Genomic DNA, 25,732 nt, shown 5'->3' with positions numbered 1-25,732 from the left:
CTTAATATACATTTTATTAAAATATTTAACAGTTTTAACAAGCATATCGCTTCACCCTTACCCTCGAAAAATAAAGCGATAAGTAAGAAATTAAAACGGGAAACTCATTGCCAGCCCATTGGAGCCGCTTTGCAGCTTGTTAATTATGGCCTGGTCAAAATGGTTGGCTGAAAGGCGAGCCAAGCGATGGATAGGGGGTGGAAAATGGCGAAAAGGAGCAGACATAAAATGGAAAACAAGGGAAGGACTCACCGCGTGTAATGCATCTTTTCAAACAATTTGCCAATTTGGCCCGTTGCTTACTGCTTACTGTGTGTGACCAACTGGCCGAGCTCATAAAATGTTTATTAGGTAATGAAACATACCAACAAGCGGTCAAACATAAAGCTCAAACGACTGTGTCACATTTTGTGAAAGGAAACCGAAAAGCGTTAATTGAGTTTTTGTGGGGCGGCAAGCGAGACATACTGAAAGCCGGGGAAAATCTGTGCGGAAAATGCATTGCGGCTTTTGCGATCAGATACATTTTCACTTCGCGCAACGCCACGCATTCAGAATGCATCAGAAACGCATTCGAAAGTATTTTATTGTGTGCGAGATGCGCGAACGAGAATTTCCACCACCACCACCACCACTTGACTCGGAAAATTCAGAAAATGTATTTATGCAAAAGTCGTGCAATTGTCAGAGGCAAGTCAAAGTGCATAAAGTGTCGCCTCGAATCAGCGAAAGGGAGGAAAATATTTTCCTAAAAGTCTCGCACCTCGGCGGATGTGAAGTGTTTTGGCATTTGAGCCGAGTTTTCGAGATGGCAACGTTCAACACGCCTCAAGTCACACATAATATGGATGGATAGGATATAAATGCATTGAATAAAATGCGGTTGAAATATGATGGAGGATACATAGAAATAAAATAAATACAACTGCATTCGGCCCATTCAGCAGCGCATTATGCTGATTGAATGCAAATGCAATACCAGCGAATTTCTATAAATATAAATATAAATATAAAAATATAATGCAAGCATTCGTTTGACCCCAATCTTAAAATCCCAATGAAATAGGTTCATAAAAACAAAACGCATCTCTTATTTTTTTCGCAAATTAATAGCTTAGTGGAACAACCCAGCGCTCACACACGCATTAATTAATTTAAATTGCATATTTCACCATTATTTATTAATGAGCTTAAATCGCACTAAACGCAAATCGATTTTTGCCTCTCTCATTGCAGCGGATATAATACAGGATTTGGCAAATTAAACTAATTGCCAGTTAAGAGACAACAAGAACAAGAGAAAACAAAAAAAGGCAACCAAATACATTTCGAAATAAGCATTTGAGTAAGTAAACACAAAAAAATAAAAAACAAAAATTAAAACACAAGCAAATAATCATAAACTAAAATAAACTTTTTAGCTGTTTAAGTGGCGTCAAAATTGCTTGCAATGCTAAAATTATATGCAAAATACAAAATAACTCGCCTATTTCGACCAAAAAAACAAGAAAGAGTTCTGTATAAGTGAAGAACCGACAAAAAATACGAAAAAGAGTAGTAACTACAACTCCAAGTATGTTAAGAAATAAATAGAATTAAAAAAAGTCAAAATTTTCCAACGGCAGTTTAAGTTTAAGATCGATTTCTTACTTTCTAATTTTCAAGTGAGATTTCCTATAATTATATTCACATGTGACTTATGAATTTTTATAATTTATACTTTCTAGACTATTTAATGTTTATATAATGCGTTTTTTTTTAAATTGATCAGTACATTTTTAATATAAAATGTTCAAGAGAGAATCTAATCCAGTTTTCTGATTAAACCCACGTTATTTTGCTCACCGCCTATTCTACTTATTTTTAAATAATAATGCAATACATAGTCATTCAAAAATGTGGCCAAAATATTGAGGTTCGTGGCGACAAACTGCAAAACTACCGCCATAATATTCTGGTCAAATCATTGTTAAACCGACAGCCAAACACAAAAGCCACCTTTGAGGTTTCTATGCCTGTTTTTTTTTTAAAATATGGAAATTGTTCTCGTTTAAATCAAATAAAAGACACAAAATGTCCATTTAATTGCTTTTCCGCCCATTCAGCCCAAAATGCAAAACAAACATGACCAATAAAAATCAAACTTCGACACAATGCGAAAAGGGGGAAAGGTTGGCAAAAGTTTTCGACTCCTCATTAGCTTTTGTCTCCATTGGGGCGTTAAATTGGAACGAATATTTGTTTGCTCGGTTCGACTAATTGCGCTGCTAATTTCAATTGTTCGCATTGTCGGCAAGCAATAATAATGCAAAAATTGTAATTACAAATTAACAATTGGTCGTCTGGGTCCCTCGGTGACCTAAAATTAGATTGTGTAAATTTGCAAATTAATTTGCCATTGCACAAAGACCTCCGTGCAATTCAGTTCGGCAAAATCAGAGCACAAAATATCAATTTATTTACTGTGCAATCTGTATATAGTAGACATGGAGTCATTAAATTGCAACTGGAAAAAACTTTAAAATTTAATACTGCCAGTCAAAAGTCCAAGTGAGTTGCATTTACATATAAATAGGCTAAAAAATTAAAATATCTACACAGCGTCATACAAGACCGCAAAATATGGAAATTCAAATAGAAACAAACAGTATCTTTTAGCAAAAAGAGAAAATCTTTAAAATAAAAAAATCATAATAGCCGGAAAATGGAATAATCAACAGACATCACAAACGAATTCGATTTAAATTTTAAACTGCGGGAAGCTTAAAACTGATTTTGTAAACTACAACTGTGTGAAAAGTTCATTACAGATACTTTTCGCTTTCTTTTCATTTACTTTTCACCTTTATTCGTTAAAAGGTGATTACAGAAAAATCATCAGCCAACTATTGCAAAACTTTCTCCCGACTTGCGGGTGAAACAAAAATTACACATATATTGATTCGTTTTCCTGTATTTTTTCTACACCAAAAGTATGAAATCGAAATGGATTGTAAAAACAATCAGTTGTACAGATTCTTTGCTTGTTTTCAATTGTTGGTAAAACCCTTGAGCACTCAGTGATATAGTAAAAAGAAACACAAAATATTCAATTGCACAGCAAAAAAATATAAAAGAAGGGGGAAATACCTTTAATCCAATACTTGTTTAGCTCCGTTATGAAATATTTGAGTAAATCCACATAATTGATACATTTGATTTGGTGTTCAAAAAACAAAAAAAAAAGCGTAATGTGTGAAAAGTGTATCAGTATTTTGTTTGAAGACTTGCGCACGGAAGCACGGAATTTAGTGAAATAAAATGCATTTAGTTTTTGAATGCAAGTTACATCAATTTCTCTTAGCAATAAAAACTTCTTGAATATTTATTATAGTTTTAAGAACATTGTAAATAGATAAGCAGAGTAAACCAAAGAGTTTAGAAAGTCTAGCAAGCAGCAATTTGATTTGAAATAAATGTGTTTAAAGCGTAATCGAAAATAATTATTAGAATAGTGAAAATATTGGTATTTTATGAATGGGTTTCTGTGGCGTTGAGTAACATCTCAAATGGTAATGCTTATTTAATTAATGGTCTTACTTTTAACTATGTATAATACAAATTAGTTTTAAAAATAGTTAAGATTTTTTATTTAGTCCCCGAACCAACTCAGACCACCCGCGCATTATTCAGATATTCACCTAGATATAAACCAAAATGTATTTGTAATCCAAAACCAAATATGATCAAAATAGCCAATAACTTAAATCTAAGTGTACGACTACGTTTAACTGTCCATTTTGTCAATGTTTGGTCTATAATTTCCACTCAAACTAAATGTAAACTATTAAAATGTGCTCTCAAAAAAAGCAAATGAGAGAACAGAAATGTTCACGCCAGGCGATTGCAACATTTTACTGACCTTTTTAGTGTGAAATGAAATATTTAAACTAATTTTAATTGTAAACCTAGACAAGTAATGATATACGATATTATACAATGTAAATCAGAATATACGATAATTATAAAGTAAATAAAATGAAAATTAAAACAAGCAGTTCGTCTACACCAATCAATTGATATAGTAGTCATACAAAATTCTGTCAAAATTTGTGTTATTTTTCGTTTTGTTTTTGGGTTATACGGGAAAGATGACTATGTACCCAATGGAAGAGCTCTATCCAGCTCTTATGGTCATTGCTATCACTTTGTTAGCCCTTCTGCATTGGGGCATTCGTGTTGCAATTAAGCCCAAAATATCGGGCCCACAGAAAAACGCAATAAAAAACGGAGTAAACAACAAACGGAGGAAAGGCGTTTCCGCCCTGCAGGTAAATTGAAAAATGTTTGCAATTGTTTTTACCATCGTATCTATGCTCTTTTTTCGGCGCGCACAATTAAGGTGGGAAAAACTCTGATCGAATGTCAGATATCCTTACAGAGACTGCATATATTTTACTTATCTGAGCATTGTACATTAATATACCATCAATAACAATAACAAATTTAAACAAGAGTATGCTAAAACATATAATATTTTAAATAATTTAAACAGTCCCCTTTTAATTTTAAAAGCGTATTCAATTATTTTACTTTAAAAGTCAACTTTTGTGCAATTTTATTTTTTGACTGCTTGGCAACTCTGACCACCAATGTGTGACTGTGTGTGTTGCTTGTCAGTCTGCGTGTGTGTGTGTGGGTTTGCGCTGCTGGCAAACCGCAAAATGGTGACATTGTGCAAATAAAAAACAATTTACGATAAACATCAAATTTCCACAAATTACCTTATATTTTACGTGAGTTGCGAAACAGATTGTAAAACGCAAAAAAACACACACAAACCGTGGCTAAAGTGAAAAAGAAACCCGCGATTCGCAGATTTTACACTGCAATGAACATTTTGTTGTTCCATTCACCATTGTGTGGCAAGTGTCGAATATGGGCGCGAGGGCTGGAGACTTAGGGAGCTGAGGCGCCACTTTAAACGTGCCTCCACTTAAATTTCGAAATTTGCAATTATTTTTATTGCTCGCCATTTTGCCGGTCTGATGTTTTCCCACTTTTTTTTTCACCCCCCAGCCCTTAGGGGGAAGGTGGGGATGGAATAGGGGTCGTAGGCCATTTCGAGGGCCCTCCATAAATTTCCACACCGCGGAAGAAGGAAAAAGTATTCTTTATATGAGGAAAATAAATAAAAATGCTTGTTAAGCTGTGGCACTGTGTGTTTGTTTGCAAAGCTGAAGAATATATGCAGGCACAGTAAAACATTAAAAACTAAATAATAATATTTATATGTTTTCTGTTAATACATACAATTTTAATACATACATACATTTTTTATTTAATGAAATCTTTCCATTTATGAGATTATAAAACTTTTTAATCGCACCACTATCAACACCTGAGATTTCCAGGCCAAAAGAGATTTGCACTCATCTTGACATTTGTCGGTCAGTAGGCGGTGCCTGCTTTCCCCCATTTTCCATTTCGGAAAACTCATTCCCGGCCCCCTAATTGATGTCGCCAGGTGTCGTCGCATCGCATAAACACGGCTCAACGGCCAAAGAAGGAATCCAGAACAGTCAGTTCACTGGCCGAATTCTTCGCCAGAGGGCCAATAATTAGGAGTGTCTTAGGATGAGGCTAAAAAATGATAAGCGGGCTGGAAAGCAGATAGCGACATGACCAACTCAACTAGGCAGGGGGAAACTTGGCCTAGACTGTGTTGACTTGCTGGCCAATGTAATTAGGGAGCATTAGGATTAGACCGACTGTTCGCAAGAAGCGGATAACGAAGCTCTACACAGAGAGAAGTAAACTATGTCATACCAAGTATAAGTTAAGTTTATAATTATAGAAGTATTATAGTTATCTCCTGGGAAAATCAGAAAAGGGACCACCAAGTAATGGTTAGAGAAAATATGTAAAATCCTGTGGCAGTTAGAGTTTTCAGTGCAGACTGTAAGCAGCAATAAGCCAACTAAAACTTGGCCAAAGGCAAACTAAGGAGAAGGAGCAGAAAATGTGGTAAACTTTTTGCTGTTTTGGCGTAAACAAAAATAAATCAATTTCTTGGTATGCACAATTGTTAAGATGGTAGATAGGACACAGTCCATAACGACACGACCGAACAACAGGATAAGTCCGAGAGTCATGTCAATGGCCGGCGGCTTTTGAGAAATGGAAATTTCGGTAGACGGCTGGCATTTTTTGCTTAGATTCCTTTTCAAATATTCAAAATTCAACGGAAAGTGGAATAATATTTACACGACTTGCGTATGTGGAGCCACTAATACCTGGGACCTTGTTGATTGCATTCAGAAGTACTCTTGGCTGCCTGGGGCAGTTTTAAATATTAAAGCGACCTTAAAGTACAAGTTTTAATATACTAATTTCTTCAATGAAAGAATCCTATGTTTCTCAACCATGGACTTATAATAATAGCACAATTGAGAGCTAGATGATTTCAATCAGATTTTCGCGCAAAAAATATACTTTTGCATACTTATGGATACATTTCCCAATTTCCGTGACACAATCGATAATTATTTCTTGAAACATGCAAGAATTCAATTTCTAAAACTCCAATCAAATTACCCATATACACGTCTCGCACAGAAACCTAATTTGAATGCCAGTGAAGCGGGTGAAATGTAGTTAACTTTCAGTCGATTTAGTTTGGTTTCAAGCTCCCTTCAATAACCCTTGTTTTAGCCACCATAGCCTCGTACCCTTTACCATTTACCATTAGTTCTTATTCCCGGGGTTCTTGTCGCTATTTCTGCTGTTCTTGCTGTTGCATCGCATTCTCATTGACAAGTTTAATTGATGGGCGTCAGCGTCAGCTTTTGGCTTCAGTTCGCTGGAGTTTGGGGAAAAGGCCATGGCCAAGACACCACCTCAAATACCCGTGTACCCTCGTACCCCCTCGTACAGTACACCCTCGATTACCGGATTGGCGACGCGACAAAACCGCAGAATCTAATTTGGCACAAACCACCAAAGCAATTAAAGTTGCAGCTCTGCGAATGGTGTCCGATGCGAATGCCCCCCAACTGTCTGTCTATTGGTGTGTATGTGTGTATGTGTATGTGTGCCGAGGTATCAGTGTGGGTGAGCCCCCGTGTCGGTGATGTGTCATTGCTACAGGAATCGCCATAGCAATCCAGTAGGAATCACACTTTTGACCATTATGCTGTATGAAAAAGAGAGAGGAACATAATCCTTCGCAGACTTACAAGAATTAGGAAGTAAGACTTCATATTTAAGGCACGTTTTTTGAAACAAGTTGTGATTTTTAAGATTTTTAAGTTGCATTTTGAACCCCCACCTCACTCAACGTTTCGAAAATGATTTTCACTGTTGAAATTAACTCGGCGCAAAGAAAAATGAGACCCACTTGTATCTACAAAACGTGCAAAATGTGTTTCCACTGCAACCAGAATGCATTTGGGTTACCTGTCTCTGGCATTTTTGGGGTAATATGTGGTTGTGGTGGCTGCTGGATTGGGGCGGCACGGCTATAATTTAAAATAATTTTCATTTCGTCGCAACACGCGCACATTTTTTTGGTCAAAAATAATTTCAGAGAGCCCAAAAGTGGTTTATATTTGCAGTGAGGTTGCATTTCTGCTCATTTTTCGAGGTACACACAAATTCGGTTTTTGTCAGTCCAATTTGTAGTACGACTTTTATGTATTGCGCTATAATATCTATTGCCGAGAAATTAATCTTTGGGCTGCGCCATCTGCTGTCCGTAGGCCGAGGCCTATATCGTATCCCCCATTTTCCAATCCGAAAGACAGGTATACAGCGAAAAGTGTACCCACATCGCAGCAGCTGGATCCCCAGCCGGATTGCCAGCGCTTTCTCATAGTCGCATTGCTTTTTATTGACCATAACTGACTTTGTCATAGCATCGAAGGGGGTGGAAAACGGGGCAAAAGGGGGCGTTTTAGGTGCCCCTATAGCGTACTGGATGCTCCGGCCAGCTGATGGTTGTTGTTGCCATCGAATCTATTTGTGCTCGGATCAGACGTTGTTCATACGCCCTGTTGCGGCGACATTTTGCGCACTGCCAGAAAGCGCCGTTAGTGCAACATAGTTGTGTTCACTGCACCTGCGAATGGCTGACAGAGGCGCAACAAAAGGGGTACAAATCTTATGTAGCTACAAATCGTTTTTGCTGCGGTCCATAGAAGGGAATTGCCATTGAAACCAAAACATATAATACTGAGTCTAAGCTTCATATCTTACGATCTATCTTGGACTTCAATATGCACATTTATCTTAAATAAGAAGTTATTTATGCAGTTTAGGGAAATTTGTATGTTTTCTTCCATACCCCTTTCAACCACCGCTTCTGGATCTTTTGAATTTGTGGACTGCCTCGCCAGAAGCTTTACGTTGCCCTTTGGCATTAAACTTGTGCGTCAACGGCACAAGTTGCCGTCAAGTTTAGCTTTGATGATTCTCTTACCTGCAGCTCCTGTCTTTGCCGACTTTTTCCGGATCCTTCGGGGTGTATCTTTTGTTGGCGAGGTGTGTGTGCGAGGTGTATCTGTGTGTCCCCGGCGTCTGGCAATTTGTCAAACAATGTGTCAAAATGCATTCCCAGGGCCTCCGCACACCGAAGATGTCGTGTAAAATTAATTAAAATCCAAGCCAGTCCCAAAACCCCAGATCCAAGTTGCAACATTGCGAGTAGCGAACTTTTGCGTGGCACATTTCCCCATTCCCCATTCCCCAGCATGCATTAGGTCCAATTAAATTGGGAAATCTTTCAAGGACTAATTAAAAAGGCTGTTTCATAGCTGCGATTCTGCCTTCGTTAGTGGAGCAAATCGCATCTGAGTCGGCTAATGAGTTACGAAATGCATAAATCTAAGCCGATTGCGAGCACGTGACCCCAGCAAAGAGTGGCCAGTTGTCAGTCTGTCCATTTGTCCATCCAAAAGTCGGCTTATCAAAGCAATAAACGGCTTATCAACGAAGTGGAACCTACAAATGAACTGAATGAAACACAACAAACCCCATATATCAAAGAAGAATTAGATAAATAATGTACATAATTAAATATATTTTTTTATAATTCTAATAAAAATCATTAGTGCTATTTATATAGCTATTAATTTGTGTGTTATTGTAGAAAATAAATCCAACATTTTTTTCTGGTGCAGCTACTCGTGCAACACCAATCAATTCAATTCACACACATGCTCATGACCCAAAAAAAGACCAACAAGAATGTGCGAAGACGTAAAAATTATCGTTTGAACAAAAAAACTTTTTCAAATACGCTAACCAAAGTCGGCTTTATTTATTTGTAAGAAATATTTACTTATAGATTTTCGCACTCAATTTCTTTTCGCATTGGATAAATTTTTGAAGGCAGAAAAACTCTATATAGTAAAGAGTAGAAAATCATTAAAAATGTTACATCATCGTTCGATAAATGGGAACTCTTACTCGCTCGAATTCGCCTCCTTAATCATTAATTTAAGCTGCAACATTTTATTGTCGCATTAATAATGAGTGAATAGAATTGTATTTTTATGTACGCAAAGTCCGTTTATTCGCACTGCCCAAAGGTTGAAAAGAGAAATGCGAACCGAAAATGAGATAGGTAGGCTCGATAAGCATTGCTACACTGCAAGAAATTTATGTATGTGTTTCAATGTATTTATAAATTATTAAATTTAATAAGTTAATGCTGCTATAGTTAAAGAAATGAATATATCTTTTATAAAACCTTACTTTTTCAATATTTATAAAATTTGTTTAAAATTCTTCTTAATTTAAAATTTAAATATTGTTTAGTAATTATTGGAAAGGGCATTTCTAATGGTTTTTAAGAAGAATTTAATTTTTTGTAAACTGGAATAAATATATATATGACGCAGTGACTAAGTAGTAGTAATTATCCGTGTAGTCGATGCTCGAATTCGCCCACAGAAGCGCCCGGAAAGTCTCATAAAATCACAATTGCAATTGCCCGGGGACCAGTCGCATTTGTATTGGTGGGGCTCCAATGTTTTATATCCGTGTGCGATTTGAGTGTCCGTTGATTGTGCCCGGCAATGACTCATGGCAAGTTGAAATCGTAACCCCAAAACAAAATCCCCAATGCACGCCCATGCTAATGAAGCAATGGATATGATTGTTCTACTTTAAAGGCGATCTCTAGTGGAAACCCCCGAAACTGATATAACCGAGAAGGTTATAATGACTAATTGAAGGAGTGACTGACGCTCCCAAGTATATAAAAAAAATATTACTTTGTGATATAATGCAAATTACATCACTATCATTTCATTTCGGTAATATGGTTTCGTTTTGATGACAAGTAGCTTTCAAAAACCAAAGCGAAAAGTGATTCTACATATGCATTTTTTTAATATTTCTTACCTATATATATTTTAGGTAGCTTAATCAAAAAACCATTTGCTTATTATTTTGCAATACCTATTTATTTAGCTTTTTTTGCTAACATCTAGCTAGTGACTCTTCCGTCAGTTAATAAATATTTGAATGGAAAATCCAAATCCTCTATATCCTCACTCAAGACAGGGTATTAAGCAAGTCTGGAAAGCTCACAGTCGTAGCCGAAAAGTGCCCCGTAATAAACGAAACCATAACACAGTCGCTCAGCTGTTATCAGGCCGAGTTCTCTGGTTCTCTCCCCGAAAACACTGAAACACACAATGGGTTCTCTGGGGTTTTCTCTCTCGGCGAGACAGGTTCTCGGTTTTCGCGGGTGCTTCAGTCAGTGTGCCATCGATTTTTCCCGCTGGAGCCTCGTGTTGCCACTGAGTGTATTTGTTGTCCTAGGACCGTGAGTCAGCTGGTTGGCACTCGGCTTTTCCTTCGGCTGCCGATTTGTTGTGACACTTCATCTGACAGCTGCAGTTGCATTTTCAGCTTTTCCTGCACTTTGCAACTAAATAGTGAATAACGTGGTATAATGCGCCAAAGAAATGCCATAAACGCGCTGCGGAAACGGATATTTGTTAGAGTGCAGAGCTAATCAACCGAATTTCGAGTGAAACCCCAGTGAAAACCCTCCGGAAATAGAAAACCTCACGAAACTGACGCATTAGCTGAAGCAGAGGGGCAAAAAACCCCCGCAACACAATCAAAATAAAAATAGAGGAAAAGCGAGCGAAAGAGAGAAATTTAAGTTTGCCGCGCCCGTGAAATAAAAATAAAAGGAAACCAGATTTGTCCAACAAATTGCACCGGAAAAAAGAGAGGGAAAATCACTGGTGTAGCCCTCCCTTTTCAACCGGTGGGTGTGAGTTTTAGATGCGTAAGCTTTTGCCTTACCTTCATATAAATATATATGTATATATACGTATGTATATATGGACTTTTGTGAGACTCACTTTCGTTTTCATTTCACACAAATTGCACAAAATTGCGCTTTTGACACAATTAAGAAAATGTGTTTCCCGTGCTTTTCCTTTGTAAATGCCTCGTTTCACCTCCCCCACCGCTTATCCCCTTATTACACCTTATGCTTTAATTTTTCTCATAATTGAATTCTGATTTGTGTGAAGGACAAGAAACATTGAAAAGCTGGGAGAAAAACAGAAAAAAACCATACTAAACACCCCTGAAAACAAATTATTAATATTTCTTAGAAATATGGATTTCATATGAGAATTAAATGTAATATTAATATACATATTTCAAACAGCTTAGCTCATAAAATTTATAGTAATTGAAGATAATTATTTAAAAAAGCTTGTTGCATTTATGTATTTCATGGTAATAGAAATATACAGCACAGCCAAGAATAGGAGATATTTAAACAAAATCTAAATTCCCAAATTATCCTTAACAAAAAGGGTATTTAAATTCATGTCCTGCCGGTAGAAATTATCCCCAAAGGAAGAAAGAACAACAAATAAGGAACAAGGAGCTCAAAATGAGTCACGTGGGCGGACAACAGGCAGCAATTTATTGCAGCCAATTAATTTTGGCGAACAATTTTTAACACCTCTCCCTTTTTTCCCTTGGAGTATTTCAATTAGTCGACCATTTTTCGAGGCCTAATAAAAGCAAGGTTCCTTCTTTTGGCCCATCCGATAAAAAATTTCCTAATTTGCTTTTATTGTGATTTATGAGACATCCGTGAGTTTTAAGATTTCTTTCTCTCTCGAAATTAATTCTCACCCTATGTGATAAAAATAAAGTAGAATATTTTGATAGAAATGAGAAATATTATGTCATTGAACTTGAATTGTATGATAGCCACAACGATGAAGGCGACTTTATCGGGTGTTAACCGTGGACAAAAGTGCAAATTTACCTATATATTTGAGTTAGAGATAAGCAGGGGCATATTTATTGATAACAAGTTGGGTGTGAGGCGAACAAATAAAAGTATATGAAGCAATTATGTTGGAAATTGTTTCTCTTTTACAAAAAAAAAAGAACTGCGGTTGATTTATCCAAATAATTTTATAAATTACTCATTTATCTTAGTTTCAAGACTAAATTTGTCATTTCTGAAAATACTTTTGCAAACCTTGAAATCGAAAACTTTTACAACATGCAAATGAATTTCAGCCAGAACATTTCACCGAATCGATCGCCTGAGAGGTGACCAACAAAGGTTATTCCCTGACCTCTTGTCAAAGAACCCCAAATCTATCATTGATGATCATTATTGGTGCAAAATTTCTGCAACTGTTGTCCAAACTTGCGAAAAAGTAAAAGTTCAATTTTCAGTTGCGGCGGAAAATGAGGAGCAGAACAACGATTTCCCATTCAGATGCACCTGCAATTTCGATGGCCTCGGGTGCCATTCGACTATTGACACAGGGCAACAGAAGTCGGCCGCAAAGGCATCTCACCGCCACTTTTCCCATTCCCAGGAAATAAACTTGGCTTTAGAAATCAAACAAATAAAATAGGAACTTTTTGTCAACCGTCACAGACCCCTTCAGCTACCAGTGCAACTAATTCATTTCATATTTCTGCAACATTTTCGCAACAGAAAGTTTTTACCTCTCGAAAGCAGACAAAAAAAGTCTGCAATTTAGCTGTTTGCCTTGGCGAATTTTAAATACTTTACAACAATACTTTCATATACTTTTTTTAATTACATTTTATATCCTCCTATTCTTTATATTGCTAATTTTGTTTCCAAGGGACAGCAGAAGGAGACCACAAATCTGTATTTGTGTTTCACTTACTTAGTTGAAAATATTATAATTTAAGTTGTCTTAAACTTATTTTGCATCACGATTTTTTCGGTCTCTTAAATTTTCACTCTGCAATCCTTCACAAATTCATTGAGTATTTCTGGTAAAATTGAATGGAAAAAAATTGTTGGAAGCCCAGAGCAAACAATGCGACTGATTGAAAAGTTTTTTAATTGATTTTTAAACTCCCTTCGCAGCGCGACCACATCAACATGGGGAATTCGCAAAATCGGGCGGCGAACGTCGATGAAAAGTCACCGCCAGGTGGCGCCACTCTAGTGCGAGTGGGCATCGCAGGGGGCGGTGGCGCTGGCGGAGTGGGCGTGGCCCTATCGGAAAGGCGGAGCAGTCGAGTTCGCGTGCTCAGCCGTTTGATGGGTCAGAAGCGCATTCGTGAGGCATTCCTACACTCGCCGAAAATGGGATCGAGTTTTGAGGTCAATTTGGAGGGCGGTGGCAACGGAAGTACCGATTGGATCGCACCGGAAACGGAAGTGGAGCATGGACAACCGGATTGCAGCGCCGAACAAGCTGATTTTCGTAAGTTAATTCCAAAATATCCTAAAGCAATGCACAGAGAAAAATGTCACTTTAAGAAAGATATCCCAAAAATATGGAATACTACCTAAATATCTTTCTTTATATGATCTGGTAAATAACAAATTATCTAATTTTTTCTCTGTGCAGCCATTTTTCTTTGTTGTTATTTATATAGTTGACTCCTTACGTAGAACCCAACTTTATTTGTTGTTGTAATTCTGGATGTCATTGTCGGTGTGCATCAAGTTTGTTAGCATTTTTCTATTCGCTAAAAAACTGTTATTCCCCCCTTTATTTCCTTCTAGCATTTTTCAATAAGCCAACTTTATTTTTCCCCATTGTTGCTTCGGATGTTCTCTTCCTTTATTTTGAACTTTTTGTTGAGGGGACTTTTGTTTTAAAATGAAACTCCAATGCTTCAGGGTACAGTCTGTCTCCGATCCGTAGGTCAATTGCCGAATGAAAAATGGCCCACAGCGAATTTGACACCTTTTGACTACTAAATCGGACCACAAAATTTGTTTAAAATGCCAAAAGAAAATATTTGACATTTATAAAAATTATTGTTTTGTTACCACCTACGTTTTAATTTAATATTGGGTCTAAACAATATTTCGTACATCCATCAGTGGGTATTAATATTTTAAAACAGACTGTATATCAAACTCTTTTCAACTCGTCTTTATTGCACTTGAAGCGGAGTTTAAATAAGAATTTTTCGAAAAACTTTTACAACAACCAAATAGCGAACAAAAAATAAACTTTTCATAGAAGTTTTTTATGAAATTTTCTACACCCTTCTGCGCTTCCTACATTTTTCTCCCCCACACCCCCTTCTTTACCCTTACACTTGACTGTTCCGAATTTTCCGGCTTCCCTCTGATGCTTTTGTTGTTGTTGCTGTGGCACCTTTGTATGTTGCACAACTCCTCGCCTCCCCCCCGATTTCCACGTCCTTGTATACGTTTATCATCCCTCATCGAAGCCGAAAACTCTCAAGTTTTTCGGCTGCTTGTAACTTATTGGCATTTCGCCTTGGAAAAAATAATATTTTTTACTTAGTGCACTCTTGTTTTCTCGCTCCGTTCTTTTTTGCCAAAGTGAAATCAAAAATTTATAGATTTTAGTTATTCATGTGAAATCTTTAAGATGCCCCCTTTAAAAATATTAGGCCAAGCGCAACACACACTCACAAAAACATAAACAGAAGCTCAAAAGCACGTTTGCCATCATAACTCAGCAACTGGGAAAGCTGGAAAAGCGAAAAAAATAAGCCGAAAAAAAAGCATCAGACAACACAAAACAGAACCCAAAAAACGGGACGAAGAAACAGAGACCCACTTCAAAAACTCACTGCTGTCTATTAACAGCCATAAGAAAAACGCGTCGAGTTCAAAAGCTGCAGGCGTCTCCTACCAAAAATAAAAAAAAATGAAAAGGAAGGAAAAACAAGCGCCAAATAAAATCACTCAAAGCTGGGAAAATATTTCGATGGGAGGAAAAGGGTTACGACTGAACTCCTAATGCTCTTGTTAGCGCAGGCAATAGTTTCGATTCGCAGAACTCCAATAACTTGATATCAATTATATTGAATGATATATTGGCATATCGTATTATTGCTAAACTGAACTAAGCAGCTTGAAAAATATTTAGAAGAGCTACGAACTGAAACAAAATTAAAATAATGATGGAATGGTATGGCAGCAGTTACCTCATCTGTTGATTTCGAAATGCATTCAAATTTGAGGCAAAATAACTTACCAACCGTTTTCGATGCACTATTTGGCTGGCTTCTGTTTTTCGCGAGCATTTACAAAAATGCGAAAATCGCGTTCAAGGCTGAGGCGCATATCAAAAAGCAATTCAGAGTGGAGAAGAGATGCTCCATCAAAACCACCTCCTTCAGCGCCCCCCGGTTGCAAGAAGCTTTTTGCCATTGCAGCGGGGCAAAGCCTAAAATCAAATCAACGAAAAATCCTAAACGTGCCGCGCCGAGGCTGATGTAAGCAGGAGGGTGGGGAGGGGGGAAGTATGGGGATCAGGATCCGGTGGGGTCTCTATATCAAAAATTCCCTTTCAGCGAGGAGCGAATATACAGCTGTATAGCTGTGGAGCTTCTCCCTTTCATTCACTCGCACGCACCCATCTGTTTTGGGGCCTTTTTCAATGCATAAATTCATAATTCATGGGGCCAAGAAAGAGCGCCTGAAGTAGGTGCAGATTGTGGCAGGAAACCCCCCGAAAATCGCAAAAGGATCAAGGAATAAAGTACTGTCAAACCTTTCCTTTCGACCACAATGTGTACCCTGCACCTGCCGAGATTATTCAAATTGGTTCTAAAAACACAACGAATAATTTTGATTTTTGTTGTTGAACAAAAACATCTTTCTTGCTTAGCAAAAACTATGTTATGTAATGCTGCCAAAATGGTGCTTAGATACAAAGGTGATTATGTTTGTACATATCTGAAAATGATATGCTTGTGACATAAATACGATTGTAGAAATCACATGCACAAACTCTGCAAACGAAATCAAATACCCCAGAGCAGATGTGAAAACCATGAAAATCTATTCGCTGAATTTTGGCTTAGGACTCCTTTTTTTGTGTGGCAGGATGAGGGGAAACTGCAGCCTTTGGCGGAGTTTTGGCAACGTGCTCAATTAAACTGCCCCACCCACCAACACAAACACAACAATAATACCAACACACACACATGTATGGCCGTTCACATTATGGTGGAAAAGTTTGGTGCGGCATGGCACGTGGCTGGCCGCTAATATTTATGGCAATTAGTTTTATTAGTTTCGCTTGTACATTTCCATGTAAAGTTGTAAACTAACTCATCCACCCTGCCTTGCTGCCTGTCTATGTGTGTAGTTTTAACAACTGCTTAATGTTGTTTACAATTTGTTTTTAATGTTGCAATAATTGAGCGTTTGAAGTACCCCAGCATTCGATGCGAAAATTCGTTTGCATACTTTTGGGAGCGCTTAATGGCATTTTACTAAACTGAATGTCGAATGTAGGGGCACTTAATTTGGTAAAATTAGTCAAAATGCCATTGCATTAATAAGTACATTCGTGTACCTTCAATAAAACGCCTGACTAAAACTAAAACAAAATGAAACCCTAGTAGCATTTATCGGAATTGTCAGGTTGTATAGTCATTTTTAAAAACCATTCAAAATTCGTCGAAATTGCAATATTACCATAAGTGCGATGTTTGTGGTGTAGAATGATTTTAGATCAAGTTCAGGCATAAAACATAAATTTAGAAAATGAATATCAGTTTAGTTTAGTTTAAAGAACGTTTAGCAGCCACATACATATGTCAACGAAAAATGCAGACCAAAAGTATGCAAACTGACTTTGTTTTTTGTAAAGCGCCTGCGAAACCACCGCGGCTACGAAGGCAGCTCCAAACTCCTCAAGTCGAAAGTGAGGATCGTTGCAGTCTGAGTTTGGGCCAACTATGTCAGCTACCGCTTCAGTACAATACTAAGCACAGTGAAGAGGAATCCCTGCGGATTTTATCGCGTGACGAGGAGAACGCTCAGGAAATACCCCCCATGACCAAGCAGCCGCGAAAACGACGCATAGCCCCGCCACCTCCACCGAAACCCCCAACAAAACCGAGAAAAAATCGAAGCGAGAAAACTTCCAACGATGACCACTGTGCGTTCATTGAGCAGCTCTTTACCGAAACAACTGAGGCAAATCCAGCGGCTACAGTGGTTGCGGGTAAGCTCATTCCCGGAAAAAACACGCGATTTTTGCCCTCGACGTCGCTGCCTCGCTAATTAGTACTCTTAATATTCCACATACTGGATATGCTGGGTTTATGGAAATATGGTAACCCTCATCCGAGGCAAACAAAGAAATGAGTTCTTAATTCGCTTTAAACAATGATATTACTAATAATCAAACAGTTAAATAGCTTATGTAGAGAGTGGAAAAAATTTAAAAAAAAAGGAAATTTCTTAATGTTTCGATCTCTATTTGCATAATTATGATAGGAATTTTAGTAAAATTATATAAAACACATACCTTAAATAGTTATACAGCAATCTCCATCTTAAATAGTTATAGAGGCATCTCCGACTTGGAATCTATATTTGTTATTTGTTGCTTATATCAACGAGGTATTCTAGTCGTCGATCATAGCTCATGTGATCTTTTTCACGTTTCTGCTCTGCTTTAGTTCCATGTAACTCGAGCTTAAGACCGTCAACAAAAAGCATATATATATGCATATACATATATATATTTCTCTGTCGCTTCTCTCTCTCTCTCTCTCTCTCTCTGCATGCTCGCTCTCTTTCCCCGCTTGCTATGCGGCTTTTGACTTTCCAGTGGGTTTTAATTCCAAACCAGTTGGTTGTTAGTAACGCTTTGAACTCGCTTCCGCGCAGATCGCTGGTCCATGTTTAACTCGAAAAACGCTCTGGAAATTAGAAAAGTTGAAAGTTAGAAACATAGAACAGAAGGGCAAACACAAGTGCGGTGTGGAAAAGCGTGAAAACTGTGAAAAGTGCCTGTTTCTTGAGGAAAAGTGCCTTGCCAGTGACCAGATTAGCAATCTACAGGTGTTTACATGGTGTTCTTCCCTACTCTTTTATGATCTGGGAAAAGGGGGAGTAACTTTTCCTTTGTTATCGGGGCTCATCTTGCCAGTTCGGCTTTTGTTTTGTTTTCAATTTGCCTCAATTGCTCATGGACAACAAATTAAACAATTTACTTTTGAAAGGGAGAAGGCAACTGACGCCAACGCTTTTTATTTTCCTTTTTTTTTTGGTTGTGAAACCCCCATCTCCGCGAGCAAAACCAGTTTTTTTTTTGGGTTCTGCTGTGTATAATTTTCTTTGTTTACCTTTTGGGGTATTTTCTCGAACCTTTCTCATTTTCATTTTCATTTGCCCCGCAGCGGACACACACCTTTTCCCCCTATTTTTCTCTCTATTTGACCATTTTCCATATAGATTTTCATAATTTTGCGGCTTTCCAGTTGTTCGCCTCTCTCTGAGCTATTTCTCTCTGCCATTCCACGCGCTCTCTTTCGACTTCCAGTGGCGCCTTGTTTTTATTTACTTTTGTTTAATTATTATTTCTTACACATGTCGCATTTTCGTGAATGAGCCATCGCCGTCGCGGCTTAATGGCACATAAATCATTTGGAGCCGCAGTTGGCGGACTGTTTTATTTAATTGCAAATATTTATGCGGCGAGCTCATCGAAAGACATTCTAATACCCATTTAAAAAACTGAATGATCAGTCATATTTTGTATATATTTTAAGTAACATCTTATGTAGACTGATTGATTTAATTTGCCTTAATTTTCTTTGGTTCCTTCGTTTTTCCTTCAAACCACTTCTCTTCCTACAACTGCCTGTTTCTCTATCTCGATTGTCTGTCTATTTCTATATTTAACCATACACTTTTAATTGCTAACCGAACGTAAAGACGACGTGGTCAGTTTGGATTGCACCGATTCGCTAGAATACCACAACTGCAGCAGCGATGAGTGCTGTTATGCCTCAAATGATACCCTAACCCAGCGCCGCAATCGGGAACTGCAGCAGCGGCAAAGGCAACATCATCATCATCAACATCACCATATTCGCAATGCCCACGATAACCATCACCATTATCCCTACGATCGGAGATCCTTGTGCACGAGTTGTTCAAGCAATGATTCCCTATTCACAGATCCCGTCGACGAACTGATCGTATCGAAGCACTACTTAAATGCAGCTGCCAAGGAGCATAATTCAAAATCCAAACGCGATCGTCCACTGAGCGAAATAAGTGTGACGTCGGTGGACACCCTGTCCCCAAATACCGCAAAGGCAGTGCTCGAGCTGCAGAAACGCTGCCGAGCCGATAAGTTGGCCTGCCTGAGCCTAACTCGCGTCACCTACCTCAGCATAGCCAATGATCTTCAGCAGGTCGAGGAGGCGGATCGAGCCACCATATTGCACGATACGGATCTTCTGGTAGCACCCAATAGCCCGGCGGAAAGTTCGCCGGACGAGGAACTCATGGCTTTGCAGCTGGGCAAGAAGTTGGCCCAAGTTTTGGGCAGCGGCGCGGGATCACCTCTGACCCCTGGCGCAGTGGAGACGGGGTCAGTGGGTTCGGGTTCGCCCCTCGCAAATGGAGAGCTCTTCAACGTGTCCAAAGCCAAAAAGGTAGAGCTACAGAACCTTTCGTCACGATTCACAGCCGCCGTCACCCAAACACCGCCAGGTGCCACATCATCCACTCCCAATGAAACAGGTAAGGATCAATCGGTGCTCAAGAGGAACTATGGATATTTCGGCCATATTTAAAATAACAAATTTAAATATTAACATAGTAGGTAGCTGGCTTAAGGCAAAGAGTACTTGGTGTTCACTTTTGATTAGTAAAATATCCGAAAATGCAATTATTGCATATTTAATTTCTATGGAAACAAAACAGTGATGATGTGTAAATAGGAAGTTGAACTAATTGCTTTAAATAAAGCTCTTATTAAAGCTTCTTGTTTGTCATGTGTTTTTGGCCCGAGGACATGAAATAATTAATTTTAACGACCGTGGCAGCAAGCAAATAAAAACCATTTTCAACAAAAGATGTCAATTTGAAACAATTGATAGAATTTACAAAGTGTTTAATGCAATTTAAAGATTTTGGATAATGCACATTGTTTTGTAAAATCTGATTGAAACACTTACACATTCATTTACTAAATGCAATAATCGCAGTGCCAAGGGAATAGAAGTACAAAATTAACTTTAAATAAACTCCTATACTTCTACCCTTTAAAATTGCCAATCTACCAGCTTTTTTGTGTCCCACTTGTAGCCATATGTGTGCTACACAAAAAGTGGTGCTTGAGCCCCAAAAAAAAAGGAAGAAGGAGACCTGTCTAAAAGCTTGTCCCTTTTTTTGTGCAGATTGTTGCTTATTCCGGCTGTGCGCCAATTTCAAAGGTAAACACGAGACGCACATAAGTGCTTGTCAAACTGTAGTTTTGAGTGTTTGTTGCCCCGCTCGAAATTGAAGTACCCTCTGCCCCTTGGGAGGTGATAGCAAATAAAAAAGAGCCTACGCCTAAACACTTCTTTAAAATCAAAAAAATATTAAAATTTTCTATTAAGTGTATGAATTTTGGCTTACTATGTGAAGTATATTTTATAAAATTGACTTATTTAGAAAGTTCCTTGGAGAAAAGAAAACCGCAAGGCTACAAGGTGTAGCCCTTGGACCTGAATGCAAAGTTTTTTAATTAACTCATGTAGCAGCCACTCCATTTTCCCCTTTTCCGCAACCAACTCTTTGTTTTCCAAACTGATCCGATCAGCGACGCTTTTAAAACACAAAAAGCGCGAGAGAATGCTGAACAAAAAAAAAAAAGGATTGAATAAAAACAAGCAGGGACCCGAAAGTAATTATTGGCACATTTATGCAAGGACTCGTTTTCCTCTGCCCCCACATGATATTTTAAATACATAATTGCCACTGAAACTCGCAGAATTCGTCGCCCCCTGCCACGAAATTCACCTAATTGCGTTGGCCCAACTCGCTCAGCTCGATAAACAAAAAATAAACAAAAGCGAACATGGTTCGCTGCTTTTTCCGGCCTTCTGGCCCTCTGGTACAACGTACCCATATATACCCCGGATAAAACAAAAAAAATACTACCCACCAACACGAAAAAACATTTGTAAAAACTTAAAAATTTCAAACACGTCTTCATTGTTTACAAAATGTTGGCCGGAAGCAGGCGCTTCAGGCGCAGCTTCAGTTTCCTTTTCCCCGACTCTGTTGATTCCCCATTGTGGCTCCACAGGGAGGCACCAAAAATTCCCTCCCAAAAATACAAAAAAAAAGAATGTTTAAATTTTAATTAAATCATGTTATATAAAATGATGCACGCGGGACTTATCCGCCAAATCGAAGAGCAGGCGGCCAAACGGTGGGCGGCCCAAGCCACTTGGGTGTACAGTCAATGATGATGGGCCGTGATAAGGGCTCCACAGGGTCTACTCAATCGGAGTGGAGGGACCATAAAAATTTGCTACACAAAATCAAGGATCCCTGCGAAGATTTAATGCACTAGAAGAATTATATGTTTATTTTTAGGGCGCCGGGCCAGGCGCACATTTTTACGAAGCTGCGAACATGAATTTCGATTTAATGAATGTAAATCATTTCTATATTGGCAGGATGCAGGGGATATTTTGAGAGCTGGAGGATTGTTAATGAGCGAGACACAGAAAACCCTTCGATAAATATGTCATTAGTAAAGGCTTAATTAGTAATTAGGTATTAAGTGTCCCAGATTAAATTTAATATTCGATGGGATGAGTTTGCCTTGCACAGCAAACATAAATTTCATTGTATTAATTTCAAATGAATGCAGACACTCTTTAAGCTTTCCACTTTTATTTTTTTTAATGCCCGAGCATTCCGAGTTTTCATCGATTTACCCGCACCGCCAGCAAGAATGATAAATGTTTGGCAAATGTTTGCCGAGCATTCTATAATTTAACCAGTAATTATGGGAAGTGACTTATGCGCTGCCAGGAATACATTTATTCGCAATTTTTCACTGATTTAAGCAGCGCGGGAATTTCTATACAAATTTATCCAGCTAATGCCGTTGCCTCGTCATTCATTCATTCGTTTTGCAGGAGCTAACGGAGCTACAGGACCTGCAGGACCTTTGGGCGCTACAACAAACTCGACGTCGCTGGAAACGCAATCAACTGTTATAATTTCGTTTAAATCATCTCAAACACCTGTGCAGTCTCAAACGAATTCTGCAGCCTCCGAAAATGTTGAGGATGACACAGCGCCGCTGCCACTCCCACCGCCGCCCCCCGGCTTCGGCACGCCCACCACGCCCCTTTTGTCAAGCAATGTGCTAAAGAAGGTCGCCAGCTTCACGGTCGAGAAGTCTTCGGCGGGCAATAATAGCTCGAATCCCCCGAATTTGTGCCCCGCCAATGACGATACCACCCTCTTGGCCACTCCATGTTCCTCCTCGCTGACGCCGGCACCCCCGCCCCCCGAAATCGCCGTGGGCGGAGCGGGGGGCGTGGCCGGGGGAGCTGGTTCGCGACGCGGCTCATCTTATGTACCGGAAAAGTTAAGCTTCGCTGCATATGAAAAGTTCGAAGGTAAGTTTGCCAAAAAATATTCGTGCTTAAATACTCTGAAGTTAAGAGTTGGTTAAGAACGGAAGTTTCAAAGATTTTTAAACAAATCGTAATTTTAATATACCTGCAATTACCTGACGGTAAAAAATCCACAGATATATCTTTAGAATTTAATATTAAAACTTTAAGTATGTGGGTTTATAAGTATGAGTTTGTTCATTGCCAGAACCTACTGCAATTTGTTCAATTCAATTTTTAGTTTATGCTACTTTTCATTTCGTTCGTGGAACATCTTTTAGAGTATTAACCCAGAACTGTCGATTTTTGAGCTGAGTGAGTGACTTCAGTGAAGCGATGCCAAAGGCAGGAATATCGAGCAAAACTAAAAATAAAGGGTGGGCAAGGGATTTCGACGGTAGAAATATAAAGGTAACCCCTGCGATTTCTGCGCATTTACTGTTTGCCTTTTGTGTCGTTTCTCGGGAAACATTTAATTTTATTTCCCTTTCCGTTTTTCTTTTCTTGCCTTTCCTTTCCTTTCAATTTTTTTTTTATTTCTGCCGCTGCTCCACGTTTGATTGCGTTTGTTGTTTGCTTAAAGTTAACAATTAATTTGCCTGCTTCAGCTCCAGCACACTTTTGCACCCGCCCTGCTTGCAATTTTCCCTCCGAAAATCAGTCAAGAAAAGCAAGCCAAATCAAGTTGAATGATTGCATAATTGGGAAATTTTGTATGTAAATAGAGGAGAGGGGCCAAACTTGCACAGGTTAACATTTTCGCAAGTGTTTGAAGTGCCTACGCATATATATTCTATATTCCACTCTAGTTGCCACCGCCTCACAGCCTCACCGAAAATGTGTGGCATATTTTCGTGGAATGGCTGTAAATTCGTCTCCCAAGACTGAGTATCTATGGAATTTCAGCACATGTAAGGAATTGCGTCTGTACAGTAGTCGCTCAATAATTTAACTATTCCTCACGATACATCTTTTAAAAGAATTCTTTTTAAAAAACCAAATACCTTCTAAAAGTTACCGATACTGTTGTTTAAATATGTATTATGCTGCTTGTTCATAAGTTTTCACTTCGTATACATACTGTAATTAATATGACTCTTTCCTAAAAGTTCCTAATTTCGTATATTTACTGTGCATAATATTACTCTTGTCTCACATTGTTATTAGTTTGAGAATTCCGGCTGCGAATTTCCAGTCGAAACTATTTCCAAAAATCCTACGCACACCCTTAAATGGCAAAGTGAAAAGCCAGAAAACTTTCGCTTCAAACACATCGCGGGCATTTTGGAGGCGCAGTTTTTGACACATGCCACGCCCATCGATGTGCAAGGGGGGGGAGGGGGTGTTGTGTGGCACAAAAGGCGCTAATTGGTAAGCTCATCGTTGTCAGCCTTCCCGCTTTTCGGCACCCGGGGATCCTGATCCCTCGCCATCGCCATCATCATCATCATCCGCATCCACAACGCCCGTTGTCGTCTGCTGCAAATTAATGCAAACAAACATTTTAACGCCTCGCTGGGCAAACAAGCAAAGTGAAGAAGAAGTGAAGCTGCAGCATGGGGGTTTGGAAAAAACCGGGATGGGTGGTCAAAGGGGGGGAGGGGCTGGTCACGCAATTTGTTGCACAGAGCGAAATTATCGCAAGCAATGCTTCATATCAAACTACTTAGCTTGATACATATTTTTAAAGTATTTATTCACAAATTAAATGTATTGCTTAACTGCAAAAACTTGAATTTAGCACTTTGCAACCTGCAACAAATTTTGCTCTGTGCAGCTCTTGCTTTTCGCGATTTCAGCGTCGACGTCATTGTCTCTGAAGTGGCCATCAATTCTTCGTGGCTTTCGGAAAGATGGGATGGACCGGGAAAATTCGGGATGGACGGGAGATAACTGCAGAAGCTGTTTGTCGCGACTTTTCATCAGGCAACGTCCGGCACCGCTCTTGGACCAAAAATCTGATTTATATGCCCGACAACATCACGTTCGCCAGCTTCGCTCGGATGAAGTGATTCTGGCCGGGATGGGGGGATGGGACACCACTGGGATGCGATGGCGAAAGGCAACTTTAAGGAGCTTTCCTGCCACCTAGTATAGACAACAATGTTTTCGCCCAAGGCGTAATGAAACAATATTTTGGCTCACTTTTTGGTACTCTAAATACCTTGTAATACGCGGAATACTGTCGAGGGATTTTTAAATAACGTTAATTAATAGTTTTTTTCGGTAGTTTTTATGTTTGCAGGGTTTGCTTTTAGAAATCGAAGCTGAAAGTTCGTACTTTAGGAAGAGGTTTCCTAGATGGTTAACCCCTGTCCCAACTAATGTTATACCTAGGTAGCCTTGGAGTCGCTTTAACCCATCCCATGTGGCATCCTCAATGCTTCATTTCGGGTTCTGCCCTGTGGTTTTCTGGCATCGTTACGTTCTCATCCGTTTTGTTTGTCGGAATGAAGAAGCGAGCGCCACTCTGCCGTTGATGAATGCAACGCATGCATGCGTGAGGCGCCAAAAACCGCTGCTACCCATCGCGCCACCCACTTCTAACCCGCCCCCAGCTGCCACCAACACCTTACACAGCAAAAAAATTCAAATATATTCCAGAATGATTCACTAAAACTCGAAAATGAGTAAAGAATATATGAAACAACATAGAGTTAGTCGTGCAAATAAGAAGTAAAATGATTTATAAATGACAAAATAAATCAATTGCAAGCGTTTTTTTTCGGTGTATGGGTGTTGCATTTGCCTGGCAAGCAGTTATGCAAATTTGTTGAGCATCGTCGGTGGCGCAGTTTTCATCAAAACTGGAAACCCGTTTGCCACAACGCCGCTA

At 38.9% G+C, this 25,732-nt stretch overlaps 2 protein-coding genes across 7 annotated transcripts in view; both read left to right on the top strand.

Annotated features, from left to right (window-relative positions):
* Positions 1 to 1,265, top strand: part of LOC122611856 — a 60,641-nt gene extending 59,376 nt beyond the window's left edge. Inside the window, exon 9 of the mRNA XM_043785210.1 lies at positions 1,237 to 1,265. Within this exon, the coding sequence (XP_043641145.1) occupies positions 1,237 to 1,265 (29 nt within the window). The remainder of the gene's footprint in view (positions 1 to 1,236) is intronic.
* Positions 1,266 to 4,093: 2,828 nt separating this feature from the next.
* Positions 4,094 to 25,732, top strand: part of LOC122619406 (protein cappuccino) — a 30,141-nt gene continuing 8,502 nt past the window's right edge. The window contains exons 1-4 of one of the 6 annotated variants that reach the window (XM_043796330.1): positions 4,094 to 4,310; positions 13,388 to 13,730; positions 19,442 to 20,011; positions 22,411 to 22,899. In XM_043796330.1, the coding sequence (XP_043652265.1) occupies positions 4,131 to 4,310; positions 13,388 to 13,730; positions 19,442 to 20,011; positions 22,411 to 22,899 (1,582 nt within the window). In that variant the 5' untranslated portion in view covers positions 4,094 to 4,130. Of the gene's footprint in view, positions 4,311 to 13,387; positions 13,731 to 16,888; positions 17,475 to 19,441; positions 20,012 to 22,410; positions 22,900 to 25,732 lie in introns of those variants that run through there. The other 5 variants (XM_043796348.1, XM_043796339.1, XM_043796364.1 and 2 more) reach the window with 5 other exon arrangements.

This window comes from Drosophila teissieri, chromosome 2L (genome assembly GCF_016746235.2).
Source record: "Drosophila teissieri strain GT53w chromosome 2L, Prin_Dtei_1.1, whole genome shotgun sequence".
In the NCBI taxonomy this organism is placed as follows: Eukaryota; Metazoa; Arthropoda; class Insecta; order Diptera; family Drosophilidae; genus Drosophila; species Drosophila teissieri.
This window is presented reverse-complemented; position numbering and strand designations above follow the sequence as displayed.